The 23,609-nt window shown below is 41.2% G+C and overlaps 1 protein-coding gene across 21 annotated transcripts in view; it reads right to left on the bottom strand.

Annotated features, from left to right (window-relative positions):
- prom1a (prominin 1a) overlaps positions 1-23,609 on the bottom strand; it is a 71,471-nt gene that overhangs the window by 12,353 nt on the left and 35,509 nt on the right. For 14 of the 21 annotated variants that reach the window (XM_086222250.1, XM_086222228.1, XM_086222229.1 and 11 more), the window contains 18 exons: positions 16,214-16,334; positions 15,102-15,165; positions 14,605-14,694; positions 13,766-13,789; positions 11,250-11,479; positions 10,770-10,844; positions 9,905-9,968; positions 9,354-9,513; positions 8,742-8,894; positions 8,437-8,560; positions 7,668-7,771; positions 6,529-6,613; positions 4,012-4,158; positions 2,536-2,607; positions 1,927-2,019; positions 1,098-1,115; positions 232-285; positions 63-143 (listed from right to left, as the gene is read on the bottom strand). In XM_086222250.1, the coding sequence (XP_086078376.1) occupies positions 63-143; positions 232-285; positions 1,098-1,115; positions 1,927-2,019; positions 2,536-2,607; positions 4,012-4,158; positions 6,529-6,613; positions 7,668-7,771; positions 8,437-8,560; positions 8,742-8,894; positions 9,354-9,513; positions 9,905-9,968; positions 10,770-10,844; positions 11,250-11,479; positions 13,766-13,789; positions 14,605-14,694; positions 15,102-15,165; positions 16,214-16,334 (1,759 nt within the window). The remainder of the gene's footprint in view (positions 1-62; positions 144-231; positions 286-1,097; positions 1,116-1,926; positions 2,020-2,535; positions 2,608-4,011; positions 4,159-6,528; positions 6,614-7,667; positions 7,772-8,436; positions 8,561-8,741; positions 8,895-9,353; positions 9,514-9,904; positions 9,969-10,769; positions 10,845-11,249; positions 11,480-13,765; positions 13,790-14,604; positions 14,695-15,101; positions 15,166-16,213; positions 16,335-23,609) is intronic. The other 7 variants (XM_086222239.1, XM_086222242.1, XM_086222245.1 and 4 more) reach the window with 3 other exon arrangements.

Genomic DNA, 23,609 nt, shown 5'->3' with positions numbered 1-23,609 from the left:
ATTGTGTCAGGAACATCTATAAAAACTGAAAATATATACAAAGAAAGTGGTATTGCTGTTACCCGATTAATTAGTTGAGATGCATTCTGGGAAATAAGGAACTGTGCAGCATCAATGGCGTCAATAATGGCTAAGACTTTGTTCTGGAGAGAGAGAAAACAACCGATCAAGATTAACTGATCAAATTAAATCTCAATTAGGCGGCTCATCCTGTGGGGAGGGGTTACTTACTGGCAGGTCGGAGGCGGTTCTCTCCAGAAACCTCATACTCTGGTTCAACGCACTCTTCAGGGGAAAGTGAAAACACAAATTAACAGCAACAACATCAAAGGTCAGGGGTCATTTAAACACCTGGAAACACAAACCGGTGGAACATGAAGGAAAAGCAGGACTGACTGACACTTGATGATCAATGTTATGCCTTCAGTTCATGCATGCCGAAGAATTCTGGCCCAAAAAGAAATATCCACATAAAACTGATTCTCACCGAGGAGGTCGCGTGTTTACCGGGATGTGTCAATGCTAAAAGACGAATTTTGATGAAATCTGGTGGAAAACACGTAATATTCAAAGGAACATGTGATTAACTTTTGGTTGAGGGACTCCATGGTGACGCTAACCTCCAGGCTGGCCTACAAAAATACACCATCCCTGTGCAGCGCTTAAACTCAGTCGATACTTCAGCTGTCACCTGTGTTTAAGTGACTTTACAATTCTTTTGGAGGTCGTCTGACAATTTTGGTGAAAGACAAGACGTTGCCAGGGGCAACACCTCATGTGACGTTTGTGGTACTGATGCCATTGATCATCCTCTGACTCTTGACAAGAAAAGAACAAAGAATGCCAAAATAGTTCAAGTGGATATCAGTTGACATTTTGGCTCAAAACCCTTCACATAACACCTTAAACACTTTCCATTTCTACCTACGAACAAAACAAACACACACACACACACACACGCGCACACACAATATGCTATGATACCATCCAAATGGGGTATATTCTCTCATGTAGGTCAGTAGAAACTGCATTTCTCTCAATGTTTTGAATTATGGATGGGGACACTAGATACACATGATGGATACGTTTCTGCTTACCCTTGCTCTAACATATTTCTTGAAGTTGAAAGTGGAAAAAGAAAAAAACAAAACACTGTATTGAAGTACATAAACGGCCTGGTAGATAGTAGCTATAAATCCTTTTCACTTTCTAAAAGAACACAATCGTCTTTAACAGGAATATAAAACTAAACGTCTATTTTTTTGTTTATTTTTTTTTAACAAAAAATATTACTGATGCAAGTTTGAGGCTCAAAACAGTGTACTTCAAAAATGTTTTTCAGCTTTTAGCTCTCATTGGAATGAAAACATTGAAGCAAGAAACACAATACATGTTGGCAATAATACAAGCATATTAAAGTACCAGCAAGTCAATACCACCGTGAAGGCTAAATTGTACCCATTTTCATGTGAGGAGAACGATCGAGAAATTGTGGATCAGATTTATCTGTAATTTGGATGTTTTTGCCACATGTTTTTATGTACAAGAGTTCCTCCTAGGATCCCGGTTGGGAACGAGTATTTTTCTGTCCACACACATTCAGTGAAAGAAAAAGAACTTTTTCAAATGGAAAAAAAAAAAAAAAAAAAATCCTCTTTTTGGAAAAACAAAGCGCGTCCTCTGGCTGTATCACTTCCTGGCCTTTTGAGGCTCCTACATCCTCTATGCCGGGTTCTAATCAACTCTGGAGTCAAATATTGAGTTGAAAAAGTGAAAATTCTTCTACAAACTGAATTTGCTTTGACGATACGGTAAGAATATAAATACTGTAAGCTTGTTTTGGAAAGTTTTTGAAAGTCTAACCACAAAACAGTGGAGCCAGGCATAAATATGGAATGAAAACAGATGCACTCAGCGTGATATTACCATTGACTGCTGCAGCGGCAGGGCCTGATGACTGTGGATCTGCCGCAGAGTGCCGGCGTGGCCTTTCAGAGCAGTTTGCAGAGGACCCCTGGGCTGAAGCACGCAGAAGAAGAGATTTTTGGTGAAATATTATTTATCCAGCAGCAGTAAAAGTCTCTCTAGCCACAAGAGAACTCCGTGCTAGAGACAAAGGGTCCTGATGAAGGAAAATAATGCATCTTGATAGCATAACAATCCTGAATATAAATCCAGCCTTCATCAACTCATCCTTGAATCTATTTGTAAGCTTCATCCCACGATGATCCCACTGGACTTGACATTTAGAGGGGATCAAAGTGGATAACTTTGTTTTCCTGAACCCCCTTAAGGCACGACAGAGCTTAAGCCAAGCTGATGGATAAAACACTGACATGAAAGTGTGAGAGCTCCCAAATCCGCTGTCATGTCCCCTCTGGCTTTTTAAATAAATAGATTATAAAATCTGAATTCGTGAATCATCCCGGTAGAAAAATCTGTAATGTTTCAAGTCCGTGATCTTCATTTTATAATCTCTGATCACTCTGACAACATGGATGTGCATCGGCCACCAGGGGGGTGAAGTCTCCTTACCATGAGGTCAGTCTGGGCCTCCAGCTCGATGGCAAATGAAAGCAGGTCCTCCACAGTGACGCCTTTGTTGACCTGAGGTCAATCAGTGAAGAGAGAAACAACCAAACACTCCTGTGAACGTGTTACTCGTGTTTTTTTAGGCTAGTGTTGCTGATTTGTTTTTTTTTTTATGAATAAAAAAGGAAATATCAAATTAAATCGTGTTTTTGTATCCCTGCGGACAAAATAATGTCAAAGTATTTGAAGATGAGTAAGATTTAAAGATCCCCGTGTAATGAGACATCCAAAAATAATGAGGAAAATCATGCTAATTTGATTGTGCTTGAAGTTTCCACGTCACGCTTACGTGTGCCTGACTATTGGTCCAGGATTAGCTTCCACCACATTTATGATGTCACAACTCAATTTCATCTAATCTTCATTGTGTTAAAAGACAATTTTCCCTTTCATCAAAAAAGAAAAATAAGAGAATTAAAAGCCAAAAGAGGAACACGTGTACGTTTGCCTGGAGCCCGTTTGTTCACCTTTCCACAAAACTACTATGTTGAGTTCACATGCATATTGACACAATCATAATTTCAAGCTGCACAGTGCTCCACTTCCTGGAGTAAATTAGACCCTGTGTAATTGTAAGGCAGCTTTCTGTCCTGCTTGTCTTACCACAGTGAGTCTAATCTTTCCAATATGAAAAGCGGTTACATTCGATTCCAAAAAGTACCAAAAAAGTGCAAAATTTGCAGAATTTTGTTGTGTTGTGCTGCATATCAGGGCAGGTTGCACACATTTTTTTGTTGCCCTCTCAGGATTTAAATTTAAACGAAGCTAACCGAGGCTCACTGGCTTGGTCCTACACACCCTTTGCTCCGGCAGGAATAGATTTCAAGAGTCAGGAGTCTCCAGGAGAAACACAGTGTCCCGGGTCACAGGTCATATCAGCTGAATCATGTTGGTCTGCTGCATGTTAACTGACAACCGAGCAGGAGTGTTTAACGTTGTCTGGCTATCTCTGCAGTGTATGTAATACCATAATATTAGTATAGAACAATCTGTTGTAGATAGACCGTCCACACTAATCTCTCACGACTGGTATTTCTGGATTACTGTTATCATTATGGGCGTTTTGAAGTATCACTATGTTTCTATACTTTTCAATCAGACCCTGTACTGCATGCGACCTTGTCATTTCCAGCCCCTTGCTTTATCTTTCTGAATCATGCATGAGTGTGTGTCTGTTTGTCCTTCATGTTTCTGCATCATCCTGCGTGGTTGTGTGTACCCGGTTGTCTGTTTGACATTTGTGAGTTCCCCTGCTTATTCATGCACATTTTCAGTGTGTTTGTTTTAGCTCTGCATCTTTGTAGTCCTGGTCATATGCATGTGTCTCTGTGTTTTCCTTGGATTTTGTGTATCTGTGTGTGTGTGTGTGTGTGTGTGTGTGTGTGTGTGTGTGTGTGTGTGTGTGTGTAAACATGTCACCTCTTCCAGGTAGTCGGCGTAGTTTGTTTCTGACAGTCCAACTTCAGAGAAATCTAGCAGGTTCTGTCTCCCCTCTGCCTCTAACAGGATTATTCCTCTTAGGTCGATTTTAACGCTGTCCAGATGAGCCACCACATCCTTGGTGAACTGCAAACAAAAAAGGATTCATTACAGGATTCAGATGTTAAAGGTCAATCCTTAGTTATACACAACATTTAATGTTCCGGTGTCTTTTTGCTTCTTCCCATAACAGCAACTCCTTTTTGCCTATCAAGGTACAGAGCGGTGTTACAAGATGAGAAAGACGAGCGGGCGCTTATTTCTATCGCACCGTTCAGTTAATTTTATTTTATTACAAATAATTCACCTGGAGATTGATGCCTAGTTTCCACATAGAGTTGTCTGGGGCCTTTAAATCCATATAATCTATGGATTATGCCCATTAGTGTTAAACACAAGGAAAAACATTTCTTTGTGGATTAATAGAGATGCTACCTGATTAGCCATGGGTCAAAGTGTCATTTTGTTTTTTTACGAACCAGTTGTGTCAAATATGTGCACGATGAACGACAGAGATTTTGATCTTTTCTTGCTTACAGTGATGAGACGAAATAGCCTCTCTCCATCCATCATAAAAAAACTTTCATTAAAAAACAATAAAATGAAAAACATACTTGAGGAAAATACCGGACAAAAAATGGAAGGAGGAGGTTCCCGTTAGTATGATTCTGGCTGAATCGCAGACACGTGGGAACAAATTGAAAAGTTGTAGCTTTATTGTACTCATTTTTCCACATATCCAAGATCTTTGTACACGTGAGATAATTTACAGGTACGCACATTCTACCTTCTACTGTTTGTAAAGACATCATTTTCACACCAAATTGTAGTTTTTTTCTTCATCTACTCTGAATTAAAAAGATGTCCTGAGGGTTTTTGTTATTTTTTTTAATCAAGACTGCAAAATACTGCACATGATTTGCAGAGGTAGCGTGAAAAAAACACATTAACATGTTGGTTGACATGCATGTGCGTATCGTGATGCAGCAGCTCTGGGTTGAACGGAAAAAAACTCAATCAGTGGTTTAATATTTGAAACACTTAATCAGAGGATTTAGTGCAGTAAATCAAAATCTAACATCTTTTTTCCGATAGAGATTTTTTTCTCAACCAGGGAATAAAATATGTCATTATCTTTAAAAAGGGCTTGTTCTTTTCCTATTTTTTTGGTCACAATCATAAATATTTTATTGAAAATGATCAAATAAAACCGTCTCACTTAATGACTCCTCATTTCGTAGGGATTTCAACCAGCTTACACAAGACATAAAATAACACAGCAAACATCTGTTTTAACTGTAATTAAATTCTCGCAGGGTGACAGACTTCTGGAAACTCCTCAAACATTTGCAGAGGCTAAAAGAAGACAAATGACCAGCGTGCACAAACAGAGCCTCCATGGGTCCTATCAGCTGCCGGCTGAAATTAAAATAATCTTGGCGAGTGGCGGATCATTAACTGCATGTCTTTTGGTCAGTGTAATACGCCTATAAGGCTATCGACCATCAGCACACACTTTACGTTGGCAGCAAAGGAGTCATTAGGTAATGCTGATGCAGTGCTGCCGCCAAGGGTAAAGACGTCTTACAACGCTGTAAATTACAGCACAAACACTCACTGGCAATTTAAAAGGTTCTTTCTGATATCATTCATACATTTGGAATGGATGAAATGTTAGTAACACCTGACAGCACAACTTAGTACAGAGCACCAGAACCTCCAGAATGACCAACACCTCTCTCAAACTGCTTCACTTCAAAAAAAAAGAAAGAAAAAAGTACAATAATATCGGTCGAACTGGACTCTGCTATGAGTGAACGATGCTCAGTCGAATGTCCGTTTGGGTTCAAGTGCTGGACAACCTGTTTTTGAAAATACGTCAGTGTTCAGAACTACATTTCCTTTTTGATATCAACACATGAGTGTACAGTGATAATTCCTCTGCCCGAGTCAAAAATACTACGTGTATCAGAAATGTAGTGAAAGTCATTGGTTGGCAGACCACAAATACTTATGTCAAAGAACAGATAATAAAACATCTCCTTACCACAGAACTCAAGGACATGCACTTTGTTGTTATTGTCCACCGCCAGTGGTTCATGCTCATTTTAATTATATACTATAATGTTATTCAGGGGCCAGTAAGTGATTACAGTTTTTGTATAAATTCACTTGTGTATATCGATATCTTTATTTCTATACAACAATGCTGCAAGCATATAGTCTTTGTATTTGGCTCTAACATGAAAGTCGAGCCAAAACTGTTTGTCTACGCTGATATTCGGCCTCCTAAATGGTTCAGAAACATTAATTAATACCGGGTTGTCTTCCTTGTAGTGATTCAGGGTGTTTTTACAGTAAAACTTCTAATTCAGGTGTTTAAAATCATGTCATTAAGTTTCAACAGTCAATAAAGGAACAAATCGGTGCAGAGATGCCCGTGTTGAGTTCACTGACCACGGTAGTGTTGAGGAAAGTGGAGATGTTGAAGACTTTGTCCAGACGCATGGCTGAGTAGATGCCTTTGTTCTCCTTGCAAGTACTAAGAAAAGGAAACACACACACACACACATACACACACACACACACACACACACACACACACACAGACACACACACACACACACACACACACACACACACACACACACAGTCATGGAAGGAAAAAGAAAAACACGAGAAGTGCTAATGTGAAAGTCTCCGAATGGAAATGTTTGCTGCCATCAAGTGAAAATGATTGGAAGTACATGACACACTTAGAGGGCTCCTGATAGCAAAACAAAGAATTATTGCAAACAATTGCATGACAATTGCTAACTCTAAACCCCAACAACACAAAGACTTCTTTGTTCTACAGTTACATAATAAACAAGAGTGTTTTTAAAGGGCAAAGACTTGTTGAAGCAACGCTGCTCTGTGTGGAAACATAATGACTGCAGGTCCCCCCTCCCAGTTACTGTGGAGAGATGATGAAAGCTGATGTAGTCACTGAGAACGAGGCTAATGAAAAGCAGCAGAGATAGTGTAGAGAATTGATGCTAATTAGATGCTCAAGGTTACTGATTCTCCCGTTTACATCCCCTTCCATGAAATCAAACTATATTCAGCTGCCAACACGCCTGACTGAAAGTCTGCGTGGAAAAACATGGCTTGATCCTGCAGAAGGTATTTTTGACTTGTCAAAGCAGCTGCAACAGCACAGGTGGAACCGATATGATGAGTTATGGAGGCCTTTAATGTAGGTGAGCAGGTTGTTTACAAGCTCGCCCACTGATTTGGCTTCCACAATGAATGAATGGACATGGACAATGAATGGACGTCAGACTTGTGTTTTTCCTGCTTTGACAAGTTAGAATTCTCTCCAATGAGTTTGTTTGTTTAGTGAATATAACTTAAGGTAAAATGTAAATTAAATACACACCAACAGTGGTATGGCTGCTGGATGAGACTTTGAAGTGATATAAAACACCAAACCTTTGCCAGGTCATATGTTAGTAGAGAAGTATATAGAAAAGAATAATAAAAAAAGTCTACATGAACAGAAAATCAATATTATTAAAAATGGCCGATACAACTCTCACATGACTTTGCCTTACCTGTACAAGCTCTCTGCCGTCAGCTCCAGGTCAGAATCGTTGTACAAGTAGCCAGGGATGAAATTTTTCCATTCTTGGTGGACCAGATAGGGGGTGTCCACAACCTGGCGAATCAGAGAGCCAGCAGAAGAAGGTCTGAATAATCAATGCGCCACTATTTCCTGTTGTCACGTAATTTTCTTGTAATATTATTGAGGCAAAACATCTTCCGTGACCGAAGTAATTTGCAAGACAAGTGTGTTGCACCCTCGCTGAATATTCCTGGAGTTGATGTGATAATGATCGACTGAATCCGAATTCATTTTGTACCATATTTTATCTTATTATCATAAAAACGTCCAGAAGAAGTTCCTCCCACCGATTCATTGAGGAGCAGAGAGGCGCAGGAGACGGTCACACTGCCCTTCATGGTGATGAAGTGAAATATATTGTTTTGTGATGCTTTTTTTTTTTTTTTTTTTAAGTGTTATGGTCTAAAAATTCCCGGTTAAACAATGTCAATCTATTTGTGGCATCCAAGTTTTAGAGTTAAATGCACTGTGGAAAAGTCAAGTTGCATGATGTGTTAAAAAAGGTTGAGGTCTGGTTAAGTTTAGGCCCACTGAAAACATTGCGGTTTGGGAAAGTAAAATCTGAATCATGGTGTTAAAATCTCAAAAGCTTCCCTTTATATCCAACTTCCACTTGACTTATTTTTTTCATTTATGTATTTTTTTGGTTGGTAAATAAAAATGAACACAAGGAACACATTTCTGACTCAACAACTCACCTTAAAGAGTTCTTTAGTGTGGAAGGGTTCACAAAGAAGTTTCTCCATGTTTCCTCCAGTCAAGAAGATGATGGTCACCAGTCCCATGAGCACCCAGGAGAAGATGAAGCTAAATCCAACGCCGCTGTGGAAGAGAAGAACAGACAGGCCCTCAGATGAAGACACACTATGACTTATACACGTTATGTAAATATTCATTCTTTGATTAATAACATAATCAGTACCCCGGTAGCTTTTATACGATCATATGCTCCGGTTTACTTCATTCGAGGTGATTGGGACGGTAACATGCACAGTTGACTTACGCCATCAGCATCGTCCCTCCTGTGTTGGAGATGCAGCCTCGGGTCGTCGGTGAAGCGTGCTTGTCGTAGCCCAGGGTGCCACACAACAGGCCCAGGTAGTTGAAGGCCAGAACGAGGACGACCATGCAGCACAAGGCAATACAGCCGATCCACCTGCGAGCAGCAGGCAGAGCTAAACAGTTAGACGTCACACTCAACGCGCCTGTCGTAACCGAGCCTGCTCATGACTAAACAGCCCATAAGGTAAATGTGGTTAATTAAACTGGAATACAAGGCCTTTAAAACTAGAGATGTCTCTGTTTCTCTCTATTGCACTATTTTAAACTGAATTAATGAAGACTTGATATGAATATTTCATGAATGCAGAATTTGATGCAGGATAATGCAGTAGTATTTCCAGGCAGAGTGAGAGCAGTAAATAGATACTGGTGAAGCCAAACTACCTGAGCGAAACACCAAGAGCCTGACCCTGCCCACCTCACGTCACGTCACGTCACGTCACGTCACGTCACGTCACGTCACGTCACGTCACGTGATTTAAAAAATGTTCAAACGAAGCTGATTATTACAGTCACACGTTACATTTAAATTCATGCTCTGGGGTCAGTCTACCTGTAGAAGTCCATTTTGTCAATTTCAGGGTAGTGGTCCTCAATCTTGGCGTGGGCATGGCTGACGAAGATGGTGAAGTTGGACAGACAACTCTGCACGGGGAAGGCCTTGGAGAAGCTGCTGATGTTGTTGCCGATGCCGTCCATCAAGCTGCGCACATCTGAGAGAGCGTTTGGTCTCAATCACTCACGGCGCCTTAAAGGCTTTATGTGTCGTTTGCTCATCCAGTGGTCAAACCATGAAAAGGACCCCCACCCACCCCCACCGGCATGTTCAACACGTAAATGTGAAAACACTGGAAATAACAGCAGGATGGTCAATTAAAAATGTTGAAGGTGAATCAGAAAAAACACATAACACGGAATCATGGTAGAACTTAAGAATGGCTACAAAAGGGGTTATCAAAAACAGGGAGATAAGCGGGGAATGTAGGATGAGAGTGATAAATCCCAGTATGCAAGATAAATCATTTAACACAGCAAGAGTTACTAGATAAACATGTTTTCTCTCTGAAAAGGTGCTTTCAAGGTGTAAAATGTACTGTTACTTACTCTCCACAGCACTTCTGGTCTGTTCAATCACGATATGCGGCGTGTTGTTCAAAGAGGAGTAACCCTGGGAGAGATGAAAACAGTTCTTTCAATACATCAAGCAGCGACAAGATGTGCTGTGATTTAACTCACCACCGCTATATCCTTCTTTTATGTTTTTTTTTCTAGAGGTGAGACTGTGCATACACTGAGCAGGAGGGAGGAGGAATCCTAATAAGGTTGACTTCCTATTTTCAAGGAAAGTCGCTTTTCTGTTTTTGCTTGCATGCGGTCAAAGGCGCCGTAGAACCCGGTCTGTGGGACCTAAAGGTTCTAACAGCAGAATCCAAAGGCAGAGTTAAGCATGTTTTAGAGCTACTGGCTTGTGATCAGAATTATACAGCAAAAGGTCAGAGGTGAGTTAATCAAAAAGACAGTGCCCCACTTACTAAAACAAAAAAAATCTTTTGTTCCAACATCTACAGACGCACTTTCACACTGAGGCATAAAACCGGCACGCATAGAACCGCTGGTCCAAGGAGTGTGCAAGCATTTCTTTAATGGATGAATCTAGAACGTGTGATGTGACGACAGCAGATCACCTGTCCGGGGTTGGTTCACCGTGACAATGTAAACATGTTTTACAGTAAGTATTGTATTCACCACAGGCTTTGTCTTGAGTGTTTCGGTCTTTTCTGATTCAATGAGCTACCTTGATGACCTCTTATATTTCCACTTTTACGTCTGTTCTTGGGGAGCTGTTGAATTCAATGACGCGTGTGAAAGCACAAACCGCTTCTTATGAAGACAAAGGCGACTGTTAAAAGTTACAAATCCGATCAGATTAATTTCTGCTCAGAATATCTGGGTGTGAGAGCAGACTCACCCTCTGGACGATGGCGTTGAGGTCTGTTTTCAGTACATCGCTCACCCTCTGCAGCTGAGTGTTCACACTGGGCAGCTGAATGGAAACAAACACACAGTGATGGATGAATGGCATTCATTGATCCTCGATCAATTGCACGATGCAGAAAACATCACGTCGGGTTTAAGAAGTACAGTGCGAAATCAATGGAGCACCTTTACCCGGCGATAATGAGATAATAACTCATTATAACAAGATGATTGCCGGGGGCCACTGAACCCTTTCCCCTTTTTGACTCGAGAAGAAAGTTTTTTCCCTTGTCAGAAACATCGATTTGTAATTATCTTCTATTGCCTCAACCCTCTGCACATGGAGGTGATGAAGAACGGTATATTAAATGTCATCTTCTCTTTTATTATTTTCTCAGATCACTTCACTTGTGTGGCAACAATCTTATAACCACAGCGCGCAATCAGGAGTGTGTGTCACTCAGTTCTGTACCCGTGTGAAGTTGGCGCTGGTATGCAGCTGGGACAAGGACTGGCGGATGTTGCGACACAGCTGGGCAGATGTGGCGTCTGACTCCTCGTCGTGACAGCCGGGGTCGTTTAGGGTGCGATTGATATTTGCTCGGACCAGGCTCAGGTTGAAATTGAGTTTTCCCATTCCTTCCTGGAGGACTTCCAGGGAAACACTAACATTCTCCAGGGCTTCCTTTGTTTCACGCATGGCTGCAGGGAAAGAGACCCCCAATAAGAGCGCAGACAGACACAGATCGGGATGTGAGGAGAGAAAAAAACGAATTAAACTAAGAACAGTCGGAATGTAAACCCCCCTAAAAACTGAGACGTGGGCTTTACACTATAAAATGAGTGAAGCAGTTGCTGGTACAGCTGAAGGGCTTTCATCTTCTATTGCTGAACTAATAAAAATCATACACTGCCCACATTTGTTAACCTATAATAGACTGAAGTGTCGGAAAATACTATTAAACGATTTACTCATCACATACAAAAAGTAACTCATGTATTTTAAGGAATAAACCTGATGAGCACAACACAGAATCACAGACGTTATACTTGTTGAGTTTAGACAGCGACCTGCCTCAGGGTCCAGCTAATACACATCTCAGTTGTACTTGTACATCAATGTATCAGGACCCTTCAGGTCATGCAGGAGAGGTTTACTGTGTTTCCAGGATTAAAAACAAAACAGGGTGAAGCGGCTGTTGGTTGCTTCCCGATTGTGGAAGAAACTTCGTGAGTACCTGAGATCTTCTAAAACTGTCACTCTAACTCATATCAGGGCTCCAAAATGATTGTTTTCTCTGGGTTTTTTTTTTCTACCACTGCTGCTCAGTAACTGAGTCTTTTATTTCCAGAGTAACTGAATGCCCCATTAGACAAAAACAAAAACAGAAAAACAGTATTTGTTAACAATCACAAAGCGGCCTGCAGCAGACTTTTAAAATTTAACAGCATAAAGCATGCAAAACTCTGGCATCCTTGAATATATAAAAGATGCAGGACAGGAGGAAGGAAAACATTGAATTTATTATGACATAGCTAAGTGCTTAGCAGCACTGTAGGGAAAACACAGATGGATGCGAAGCACTAAATGCATAAATGCCATATTCATTTCTACTTGTGCATACTGATGCATGCAGTGTGTTTCTCTTGGTACTGAGAGCAGTGCTATGATGCTTTTACTACTCAGCTCAGACCTTGTTAGAACAAAGTAACGCATACTGCAATATATATATATATATATATATATATATATATATATATATATAGATAGATAGATAGATAGATAGATAGATAGATAGATAGATAGATAGATAGATAGATAGATAGATAGATATATTATCATACGGTGATTGTCAGGTGTTCACTTAAAACATTAACACTGATGCACTCCAGTCGCCTGTTAAGTGCAACTTGTAGAGTTTTGCTCATTTATGTACTTTTGGCTGCCGTCTCATCAAAATAATCCGTCCAAATCCATCTAAACACATCTCACATTTTTGTCTAAGAAATTGTTCATTTCTGCACGATTCAATTAGCGCTGAATGATTTTGAAAAAAAATATCCTATCGCTATTATTTTGACTGATATGTCGATCTGATTATTAACAGGCTAAGAAATTTTCATCCTCGTGACATCTGAGCTACCCCATTTGCAACGTCCAAATATTTCAATTAAAATGGTACTTTGACACATTTTACTTTCAGCAAATATAACACTTCCTGTAATTTGGACATGGCACCTCGCCACATTGCAAATTTGATACAAATCTAAATCCAACGTTCGGCCCTAGCTTTCGATCCAATGTTGTTAAGCAACTATTAAAGGTTGGCTCATTCATTTTCCTTTATATTTCAAACAGGTGATCCATCTTCTTTGTTGAGGGCACATTGCAAATTCTTGTAAAACTTTATTTGAATGGCATCAAACACAGTTTTATGTTCACTTAACACAGAGGATAAGAGTCAAAGGAAGGGAGGGAGACGTCCAAATGCAGGTTGATGTGTCCGGGGTCAAAATCAGGTGATGCCACTAACTTCAAACTGCACTTGGCATGAGGAAAGTAAGCTTCCTCATCTCGTTACTGTGCTCAGCAGGACCGCATTGTCTTGTCACGTAGGTGAATTTGACCGTACAACCATAACGCAGCATCAAAGGAAAAACAGGAGGAGCGGTGAAAAGACTTTTTTTTTTTTTTTTTGCAGCTCTTCCTCTTGACCACCTCATCAGTCATCACTCTATGAGCAGGAACGTAAGATTCGGTGCCCTTAACCAAGCACTCAGCATCTGGTTAGAAAAGCCTTTCACACATAAAAATCTGGTCTTGTTTTGGCCTTCAAAGTGTGAAATTGCATAGTGCAGTTTTGAAGTATAAATGGCTTGTTGGAGATGGCACTCGGGGAGTTGAGAGATCCAAGGAAGATCACAACGGAACAAGTGTCAAAGTTCACAAGGTCAAGGGATCATAGGTCACTGTCCAGTTACTATTACCTTTGATGGCTCGCTCGATTTTCACTTAGCAAGAAAAGAAGAAAAGAAATGAAAAAGTAGATTGGGGACAAAAGATTCTTAACTACAAAATGTTTTCATGTACAGAGTGACATAAGACCCCAGTGGACATGTTAACTGTAACATTATCATCTTCATAAGAGTTTTAAAATCAGATCACAACGCTGACTGCAAAGGAGAATCTTACAATCTTATAATGTTCCAAATGTTTTTTTGTTTTTTTTTAAGGAACTTGCAAACTTTTTGGAAAGATACTTTTTTTTTTTTTTTTTACCAAACCATAAATATCATTTGCTCCTCTGTACAGGCTGAGACCCAAAGACACCAATTGACAGCTAGTTAGCTTAGCTGAATGAATGGTGGCAGATGGGAAGTGTTAGCATACCTCAAAACAAACAAAACAAAACATATGTTGAAGGCTAGAAGAGCCACTGTAAATCACGGTCTACTTCCTGAGATCTCCTGGAACTGAACATTATTTATGTGAACAAGAACATAGAGAAGAGGAACTGCAGGTTTTTGGAGGCTGATTGGTAAAGACCTGCTAATTCACTACCATTAAGTGCTAAGCTAAGTAGCCGTCAGCCAGTCTCTGCTGGTCTCAGCACACACCAAGCAGAAAGGGTTATTTAATGGGAGGATGATGGATACTCCCCAAAGGTTGGCTTGAAAAATATGGCAATATTTGCAAGACAACCAAAGATATTCTGTGTCACTTAAGCACCGAGGTGTCAGCTGTCGCCTGAGCTCAGTAGCTTTCAGCTGACAATTACCTGACGGTATCATAGCTGAAACAGGAAATGAAAAATGAGCACATGTACCTCCAGCCATATTGAGAACTCGGTCCAAGGCAGGATGGACTTCCTTTTCCAGCTGATCATGTATCTTTCCACCTAAAAGTGGGCCGATATCTGAAGAAAACACAGTATCAGATCACTGGAAAACAGTAAGATGGTGCCCTGTTTTATTACTGCTGTTCCTTTTCTCCCTCCCCAGGTTTTGTTCGGCTATTTGCCCTTAATGCTCAGCTGTTATCAAGGGACATTCTCATCTCATTTTGCTTTTGCAGGTTTTAAAATTCAGGAACCGCTTGCATCACAATTGCAGGAGAAAAGTAGGATGAATACCCAGGGGATCATCTGTAACAGTCACCGCTGCAGCGATCTAGACCTAGTTATGTCACAAAGCTGTTGTGAAAACAAGTCATGAGAAGTTGATGCACAAAAAATCCAGTTAATAGGCATGATACACAATCAAGAGCAGTGACTCGTTTCTGTCCACTTAATTCACTATCAGAGCACAGAGAAGGTCTACTTACTATCTAGGTCATAGATGACTTTGTTCTTGGCTGTGGCGTATTGGGATATTAGGTAATCAATTTGCTGCAAACAGGAAACACAAATGGAGCAGAGTTTTATAAGTGGGAGCACATGAAGGTTAGTTTATTCTAGTTTGCATACCAACAACAACTCTGATGCACAAGTTCTGTCATTCTTTCCTCCAAAATGAAACACAGGAAATAACAGAGCACAAAAGCAAACCTACTCAAATCTTCAAACTACAACCTGCTCAGTGGGATTAGTTTGACTGGTGATGTCACTAATAAGGCTTGAAGCCCGTATCGCAAATAGCTTAGGAGTCGATTATGAGAGAGGAGGAGCGGGTGGTCGTTGGTGCATAAATCCTATCTGACTTTTTTCCCCCTGTCATTTACTTTTAAAATGGACACACAAAGCGAAAGTGAAAGCCCCGATTTATGAAATTTAATGGAAAAAGGGGAAAATACTTTTTTTTTCACATCTTGACAGAATTATAAAAAGGAGTCATGATGAGAAACATTAGCAGACTTGAGAACGAAGAGCCTGCTGGGACAAAAGTGCCTTATAATTTGAGTGCTTTCCTTTGGTTCGGTTAAAATATCAAGAGAAAAAAAATGTTTCAAGCTTCTTTATTTCGTTTTAAACCATGACCAAAACCTGCGTTGACTAAATCAAACCATGACCATTCATATAATTAGCATCTCGTTAATGATATCGACACACAATTAAATCTGTAGCATCCTGACAGATAAAGGCAGGAGAATATGGAAATGTGTATTTATAAAAAAAACATATATCAGGGATTTGAATGTTTTAAGTTCTCCTGTACAAAATGTTTTTGAAAATGAATGAAAATGTTGTGTGAGGATTACAATTGTTTTTCTGCACAGTCAGAGACACATCAGAGTAATTGTTAAGACACTTCAAAATAGAGGTACCCCCGTGTAGTACTTCAGAGGGTACAAATGCATCCTTTCTGTCAAACGGTGCCCTTTGAGCCTGCTAAAAACCACTATTGTTCTTTTGAGGGAACATTTTCAAAACTGTTTGAGGATGTGGAAGAACTGAGCGAGTTTTTTTCCTCTTATTTGGGGAAAAGTCTGTGTGTTACCATCGGCGTGTCGTTGGCAAAGGTGTGCAGATCCCTCATGTTGCTGTTGACCAGGCGCCGTATGTTCTTCACTTGAGAGCTCAGATTCTGGTTGGCGGCGTACGCACACAGCACTCCGATCCTGCAAAATAAATGACAAACACTGTGACCTTTATGCCACGAGACTGCAGAGTGGCCCAGGGGTTGGTTTCATAGAGCAGCAGGGTGATAACATGTCCTCAACAGTAGGGGTCAGCGTGCACCACCAGATTGCCTCTGGCATTGTCTTAGCACCTGTAGAATGAACTTCATTTCCTTGCCAACTAGCAATTAAAGAAATAAATTTAAAAAAAAACAACAACAATGTTATAATTACAGTAATTTGTGATAATCAAAACTTAAACGTTAATCTTCTGCACCTTTCAAATTACCTTTTAGATGTTACTGCAATGAAAGTAACTTAGATCGGTGATTACTTCAAGCGTTAACTGTCAGCCAAGGGTGATACAAACTGAAAAAGCTCATTAAAACAGAACGTCACATGTCTGGAAGGCTCATAAAAGAGTATTTACAAAGCATATATCAACAGAAAGAACTTACGTCCTCTTGACATTGTCACGTCTTTGCATGTGATTTGATTTTGACATAAAAAAAAAAAAAATTCAGGAAGCTGTTTTCTTTCCCTCAACCAATACAAGAATGCAGTAATATGTGTATCTACATTAAACTCTGATGCTGTGTCTGTATAATCTGAGGTCCCTTGCTTGTGAACATATGCAAATTAAATGCGAAAACATAGAATTGCATAAAACGGCCCATTAAAGCGAATCTCTTGCGCACTTCAAACAGACCTGAGTAGCTTGGCATGAGGCTTAATTAGCTTGAGAAACATCAAGGGAGAGCCCGTCTGTAATATAGAGCCGTTTCCATGACTCACCCTCATCCCAGCTGAGATTTCAGCCCAGCAACTCACCGCTAATTCCACATGCATGAGTGTGTGTGTGTGAGTGTGAGTGCGCGCGTGCATCGCTGTGTGTACAGGACATCGCAGCTGGAGGGATTGGTTTGAGTTCTTGAGGTTGATTTACTCCAAAACAGATGGTTGAAAAACTACACGTCAAAATTTTGAATGTAATACACGCCGCATCAGTGCAATAAGCAGCTTTATGAATGATGCCTCGCAGAAATGAATAACAAAAAGACTGACTCAGAAGCCAGTGGGAAGGTTTGGATCAATGGAGGTGAATCAGTGTGTTGTGACTCACTCTATTAAGTCTCTTTTTCTGCGACGGTATGTGTGAGGATTTGTGTGGATGTGCACCACTGCGGCACGCATGAAGGGAGGCTGTGCCCTCTTCCTTGTCTTACTGCTAATACACCAGGAAGGTGGTCTGTGTGAGGAAGTAATTAAGCTTTTCAATACTGTGATCAGCTCTACCAGTCTCTCTTTGAGGATATAATCCTGTTAATCCCATCTAATCTAACCTTCATTGTGCTGCAGACGATTCTGTCGCAATGGAAATCGTAGATTGTCTTTGTTCACTAAATGTGCAGAATTCTGAGAATCACACTGATGATGCGAAACCGCATAGTCAGAGATTGATCTATGTTGCTGAAAATGGGCAGGTTGATGAAGTGGACAGAATGTGAGGCTGTCACAGTGTTCGATGACTGACAGATTGTTTGAAGGTGTTGATATTAACGGGTCGTAAACACCTAACTGCTGACTACTTTTAAAATAACTCATCGACTTTTTTTGGGAAGTACAATAACCATCTTCCCCAGAGCCACACGAGAAGGTAGACCCAGAGACCACGTGACCGCCAGTTAGCTTAGCATGATGGATGTCAGAGGCTGCAGCACAGAGCAGAGGAGGGTATACAACTTCTTTTCTGGCTCTGGCTTGTAAGCATAACCACCCCCCAAGTTTGTGTTCAGATCATACAGAGCCACTGGTGTGTTGTTATCAAACTCTTCGTGAGGGACTGCACCAGTAAACTCTGCCATTGTACCAGTGCACACTAATAAAGAAATGAGGCCTAACAACTAGACAGTGTAGCGGAGCCACCCAGGACCAGGGGAAGATTCAAAATGGCCACTTCCACAACAAAAGCCTTTTGTCAAACAGTTTTTTTCCCTGCCCTCTCACTGTCTGTCTCACAACTCACACAAGTACACAATTCCACACACGTTCTGTCTCTTTCCCTCTTACCAATGCGCAAACTCTCTCTGTTTTTCTGCTTTTATCGCCAAAGCTCACACTTTCCTCCTCCGTCTGTCAAGCCCTCTCGAATTTGTCGCTCAGCTCTAACTCGTCTTTTTTCATCTTTCACTTCACCTCTACTTCACAATATGCCTTTGCTCAGATTTTTTATTGTTGTCCTCTTTCTCTATTTTACAACCTCCCGAGCTCCTGCTTTATCATCGTTCTCCTCTCCCCCCAGCCTCTCCCTTCTGTTTTTCATCTTTCTCCTCGTCTGTCTCCTCTTTTGCCCTCAGCTCCCTCATTTCTCTCTCTCTGTCTGTCTGTCTCCCTTCATCCACCTCCCTCAATTTTTCTTTGTCTCTCTCTCTCTCTCTCTCTCTCTCTCTCTCTCTCTCTCTCTCTCTTTCCCTATACCGGTGTCCAGCAAGGTCAGAGGAATCTGCAGCCAAACAAAGACTCTTTGAGTAAAAATACTTGCCAGTGAGCTGCGTGGTGCACGAGTGTCCAGCTTACTTCAATAGCTTTGGTTTAGATTTTAGCTTTGGCAACCCTGTTGGGTTTGAGTTCACGTTCTAGAGGTATGATGAGAAAAACAAGCAATTAAAAAACTCATTATGATACACGATGCACGTCGAAGCAGAAAATAAAAGAGAAATGCTGCTGAGAGGATTTATGAAAAGGCACTTGATTATTTACACGACGTGAGAAGAAAAGAAAGAGAAAACAAGTCGTTTTTCGTTATAAAAATCAAAAAGATGAAACGATCGTAGGTCAACATTGTCAGTGTTCGTGGCTGTTGAAAATACTCTGATATATTAACTAACACAACTGCTGTGTTCTCCATATTGAGTGAAATTTGTACCGCCCATGTTTTGTCTAACTCATCTTTAAATCCATCGTCATCTTCCGCTTATTCCTACAAACATTAAGGGTCGTGGGGGGGCTGGAGCCTATCCCAGCGTCAACAGGCGAGAGGCGGGGTTCACCCTGGACAGGTCGCCAGTCCATCGCAGGGCCGACATAGAGAGACGAACAACCATTCACACTCACATTCACACCTACGGTCAATGTAGGGTATTCAATCAGCCTCGTCCCCTCTTGATGTCTTTGGACTGTGGGAGGAAACCGGAGTACCTGGAGAGAACCCACGCAGACACGGGGAGAACATGCAAACTCCACACAGAAAGATCCCGTGCCCGAGCCGGGACTCGAACCCGGAACCTTCTTGCTGTGAGGCCACAGTGCTGACCACTGCACCACCGCGCAGCCCCTCATCTTTAAATGTATTCATTATTTTATTTTGGATTTAAAAAATCTACATGTTAAACAATTGTTATTGGGCATTAAATCATTGTTAAATTGTCACTGGATCATCACTGTGTGACCTGTAACTACTGCACCGGTCGCAATTTGTTTTATTGCAGCCTGCAATGCCGCACCACACCTGCTGGGAAAACAAGAACAAACAGGTGTTATGCTGAGTTTCACCAGCCTGCCGGGACAGAAATAATCTGTACTGTGATTCAGAATCTTTTCATCAGGCTTTGGTTTTAGTTGTGGGCACTCCTCTCAGCAGAGTAGCCAAACTCAGCATAACACCAGCAGCCACAAGCCTGCAGTGGACAAATTTGCCCAAAGAGCAGCAACCAGTGGGAAAATCAGACACGTGAATGCTGCATCAGTGGTACAACTTGAAACCTGTGTCTCTGCCGGGCCTTCAGATCCAGTCAAAAAGACAAAGATGCAATATTAGAACTTATTTAGCCTTTTGCTTAACACAAAGAAACTTGGTAAAGGTTTTATCCCCAATGTCCCTTTTCTCTGACTACTGGCACAAACTTAAAACTACAGGCTTGTACTGAAACTGCTGCCGAACCAAACTGGCTGTTTTCATACCGAAACACGAGTTTATGTTGGATTATGATGCAGGACAACAAACAACTGCTCTTTGCTGCATCATCACACTTGCACTTCAATGACCTGCTACTTCACTCTGTGGCTTGCAGCTCCTCGGCCGTATGGCTGCGTGTTGATAGTGTGTCTGTTATTGACCACGGGGGACAATCCAAACACAGCAGGGCCAAGATTTACCTCGAGCAACTTTGAACGAGGCCTTGTAATTCCTGTTTGAATGAAGGCCAAATGACACATGAAACGCCGCCTAAGGGTGGAAACTCCACAACAGCAGATGAAGAAGGGCATCAAACTAGCGCAGTGCCCCAGAATCTAGGCCACTACTGGGGGCTGGGTAGTGAGTGTTACATGGTCTGGTGGCTCCATAGCTTTTAGGAACTCTAACAATGGCCTGCATTCAGTAGGATTGTAGTTGAGAGGCTGGAACAGTTGCAATTCAGCCCCTCCCTGCTTTCACAATGCTGGAACTGGACCTCTATTATTATACCGCCCAACAAGAACATGATAGTTGCAGCCACTGTAATCATTATAAAACTGGAGGCACTCTGAGACCTCTGCCAAGCTTCCTCTAAATCAGCTCAATCACAGTAAATACACTTGATTTCTTCTTTATAAATGTCCACAACAACAAGAAAATGTCCCCAAAAAAATGGTCTGAATATTGAGTGATGAAGTCGTGATGTTTGCTGGAAAAATCGCTATACACCTCTGCAGCTTTTAACTGCTGAACCACCAGTTGATTGATGTAAATTAGTCCCAGGAAATGCAATGTTTTCTGTCAATGCAATTGTTTTGCAAATAAACTCTTCATTTGCATAATAGTCCTGAAGTCTGAAGGCGTCTGACTGTCAGTACTGGGGGTTTATTCTCTTAATATCTCTTCTTCAACTTCCACCCATGTACTGAAGGGAGCTGCTTGCCTCTTCCTTTCTGGCCCCGTCCACAAACCACCGTGTCCAAGCTTGCTCACGATGGCTGCCCAGCCTGCAGATGCCACACAGTGGAAGCTTTACCCGAGTCACTGCCAAGCTAATTAACTCAAGAGTTGTTTGAATTACTTGCTGTGCACACCATCATTTTTCTCTTGCTAAACATTGTAATTCTCCATAATTTCTGGTTTATAGCTAAAACCCAATTCATTTCTCTCTCTCTTTTTTTTTACGCTAATGAGATTCTTTCCCTCCTCAAACTGGTCTCTGCGGTTTCATGTAGTGTTCACACCACAAATCAACACCTAAAATACTTCAACTCCACATGATGAAACTAATTGATGTTCACAGCCTGGGCGGGCTCGCCTTTGAATTTATCGAAGTCATTTGTATAACAATAGTGATGATATGGCACATTGTTACACAGTAGAGAGAGAGAGAGAGAGAGAGAGAGAGAGAGAGAGAGAGAGAGAGAGAGAGAGAGAGAGAGAGAGAGGAAGGCAGAGCTTTGCAGCTAGGTGATGTGGTTTCCAGCAAAGAGGTGCTCTCGAGCTCAGAGACGGTTGGCAGGGAGGATTTATAACCCAGAAATAGCAATATTCCTAAAGCAGATAGAGCTGTCTTTCATTTCTTTGTGTTTTAACTTTGTGGTAAGACGTGAACTCTGATCAGCCCTTCTATAACAGCCCCGCGATTCAAACACACCGACAGACAAAGACAGCTGGAATCCCTGGCGTTTCCGGGCGTTCACTGCATCTACTGCTCTTTAGAATATCTACACATCGGGAAGGTCCATATACATTTCTAGAGCCTACACCAGATGCTATCACACCTTACATGAACGGGGAAAAGAAAACTGAGTTCGATTAGATCTGAGTGTGTGTGACAAGAGTTGGAAATGCTTTTCTATTATCTGCACAGCTATCTTCTTGTCCTGCTTCATTGCTTTCGTGCATGTTTATTTGCTTGTTTGTGTAGATTAAATATTAAAAATCATAATGTTCTCGAGCAGGGGTCTGTATCACGATGTTTGTTCAACACCCAGGATACCTGCAGGTGTCCTACTGTAAGATCCTGACAAACGCAGTTAGGATGCCAACACAACGGTGGGTATCAACCAGCGTTTCCACACCCGACTCTCTCTCTCAATCCATAATCCCTCCCAAATGGGAGGCAAACAAATCCATAACACCTGTAGGGAAAACCAGGACAGAGAGCTGACAGCACATGATGATAATCACCTTTGGTTGGTATTAAATGAATGGATTGCGTAGATAAGGTTGTATAAATCGATGCATGCACCATCTTTCAGTTGCAGCTGTGCTTTAATACATAAATGTACCAGTTGAAGAAAAGTGGAGACACAGTCTGTAGAACTGTGATTCACCTCACTGGCGACTAAAGGTAAATACTTCCCTTGGCAGGAAATGTTTTATTGTTCATAAAGGGGCTTATCAGGAGGGGCTCATCCATTTCTAAAACCCCTGGAACGCGGTAGAGAACCGACCACGACCGAGGCCCAGCAACGGTGACCACATTGTGAGACGTTGGCGGTGCTTTTCTATGCTTTGACCTCTAATCTTACTTCTTACCTATTTTTTGTAATTTGCTTCCACGGTGTTCTTACTAATGAAAACATTCCCTAAAAACTTTTTTTTTCTTTACAAAAAATAAATAATACTGATCTGAATTCAATACGAGGTCCCAAAAGAATTCTCAAAATGTTTCAGTAGAAACCGCAAAAGTAAAGAGTTTTGTCTTTGTGAGCATTTAATCTCTTTAGCTACCTGCACTGTCAACATCCGTTTGATGGCACCCTGACTTGTTGATAATGAGAATAATGCAGTTTTTAATTCCTCCTTCGAGCTTGCAACGCCTGCAAAAATAAAAAAAATTCAGCTGACTGCAGAAAAACAACAACTCTAGCTTGCTTTTAGTACTGCGTTCAAGTAGTAGGATCTAGCTTCTCTGTGGCCACAGCACACTCATGGAGGGAGCTAGGAGGACAACTACCCAACGCTGGCTATTAGCAGCGAAACTTTCACACGTACAAATCCGCTTTAGGTCAAGATCGACACTTAATCTGCATGACGGATGTCCAAGTAGAACCAGAACTGTTAGACTCCGTCACCGTCGCATTCTTCATATCAAAATAATTCATTGTTCTCTCTTCAAATCATGTTACGATCGCGCTTTAATGTCTCATCTTTATAATACACTTGTGATTTTGTATGTGATTTCTTTCCCCCTGCTGATACTTTTGCTGCTGCTGCTGCTGCTGCCCACTTTCGGACCTCAGGGGCTTCATTAAACCCTCAGTCTGGATTTTACTGGCTGCTCCATAACTTGGCTGTGCTACTGGAAATGA

Source organism: Aulostomus chinensis, chromosome 13 (genome assembly GCF_037954235.1).
Source record: "Aulostomus chinensis isolate RoL2024-O1b breed Wild chromosome 13, RoL_Achi_v1.0, whole genome shotgun sequence".
Taxonomy (NCBI): domain Eukaryota; kingdom Metazoa; phylum Chordata; class Actinopteri; order Syngnathiformes; family Aulostomidae; genus Aulostomus; species Aulostomus chinensis.
The sequence above is the reverse complement of the archived record's forward strand: the minus strand, read 5'-3'. Positions and strand labels throughout refer to the sequence as shown.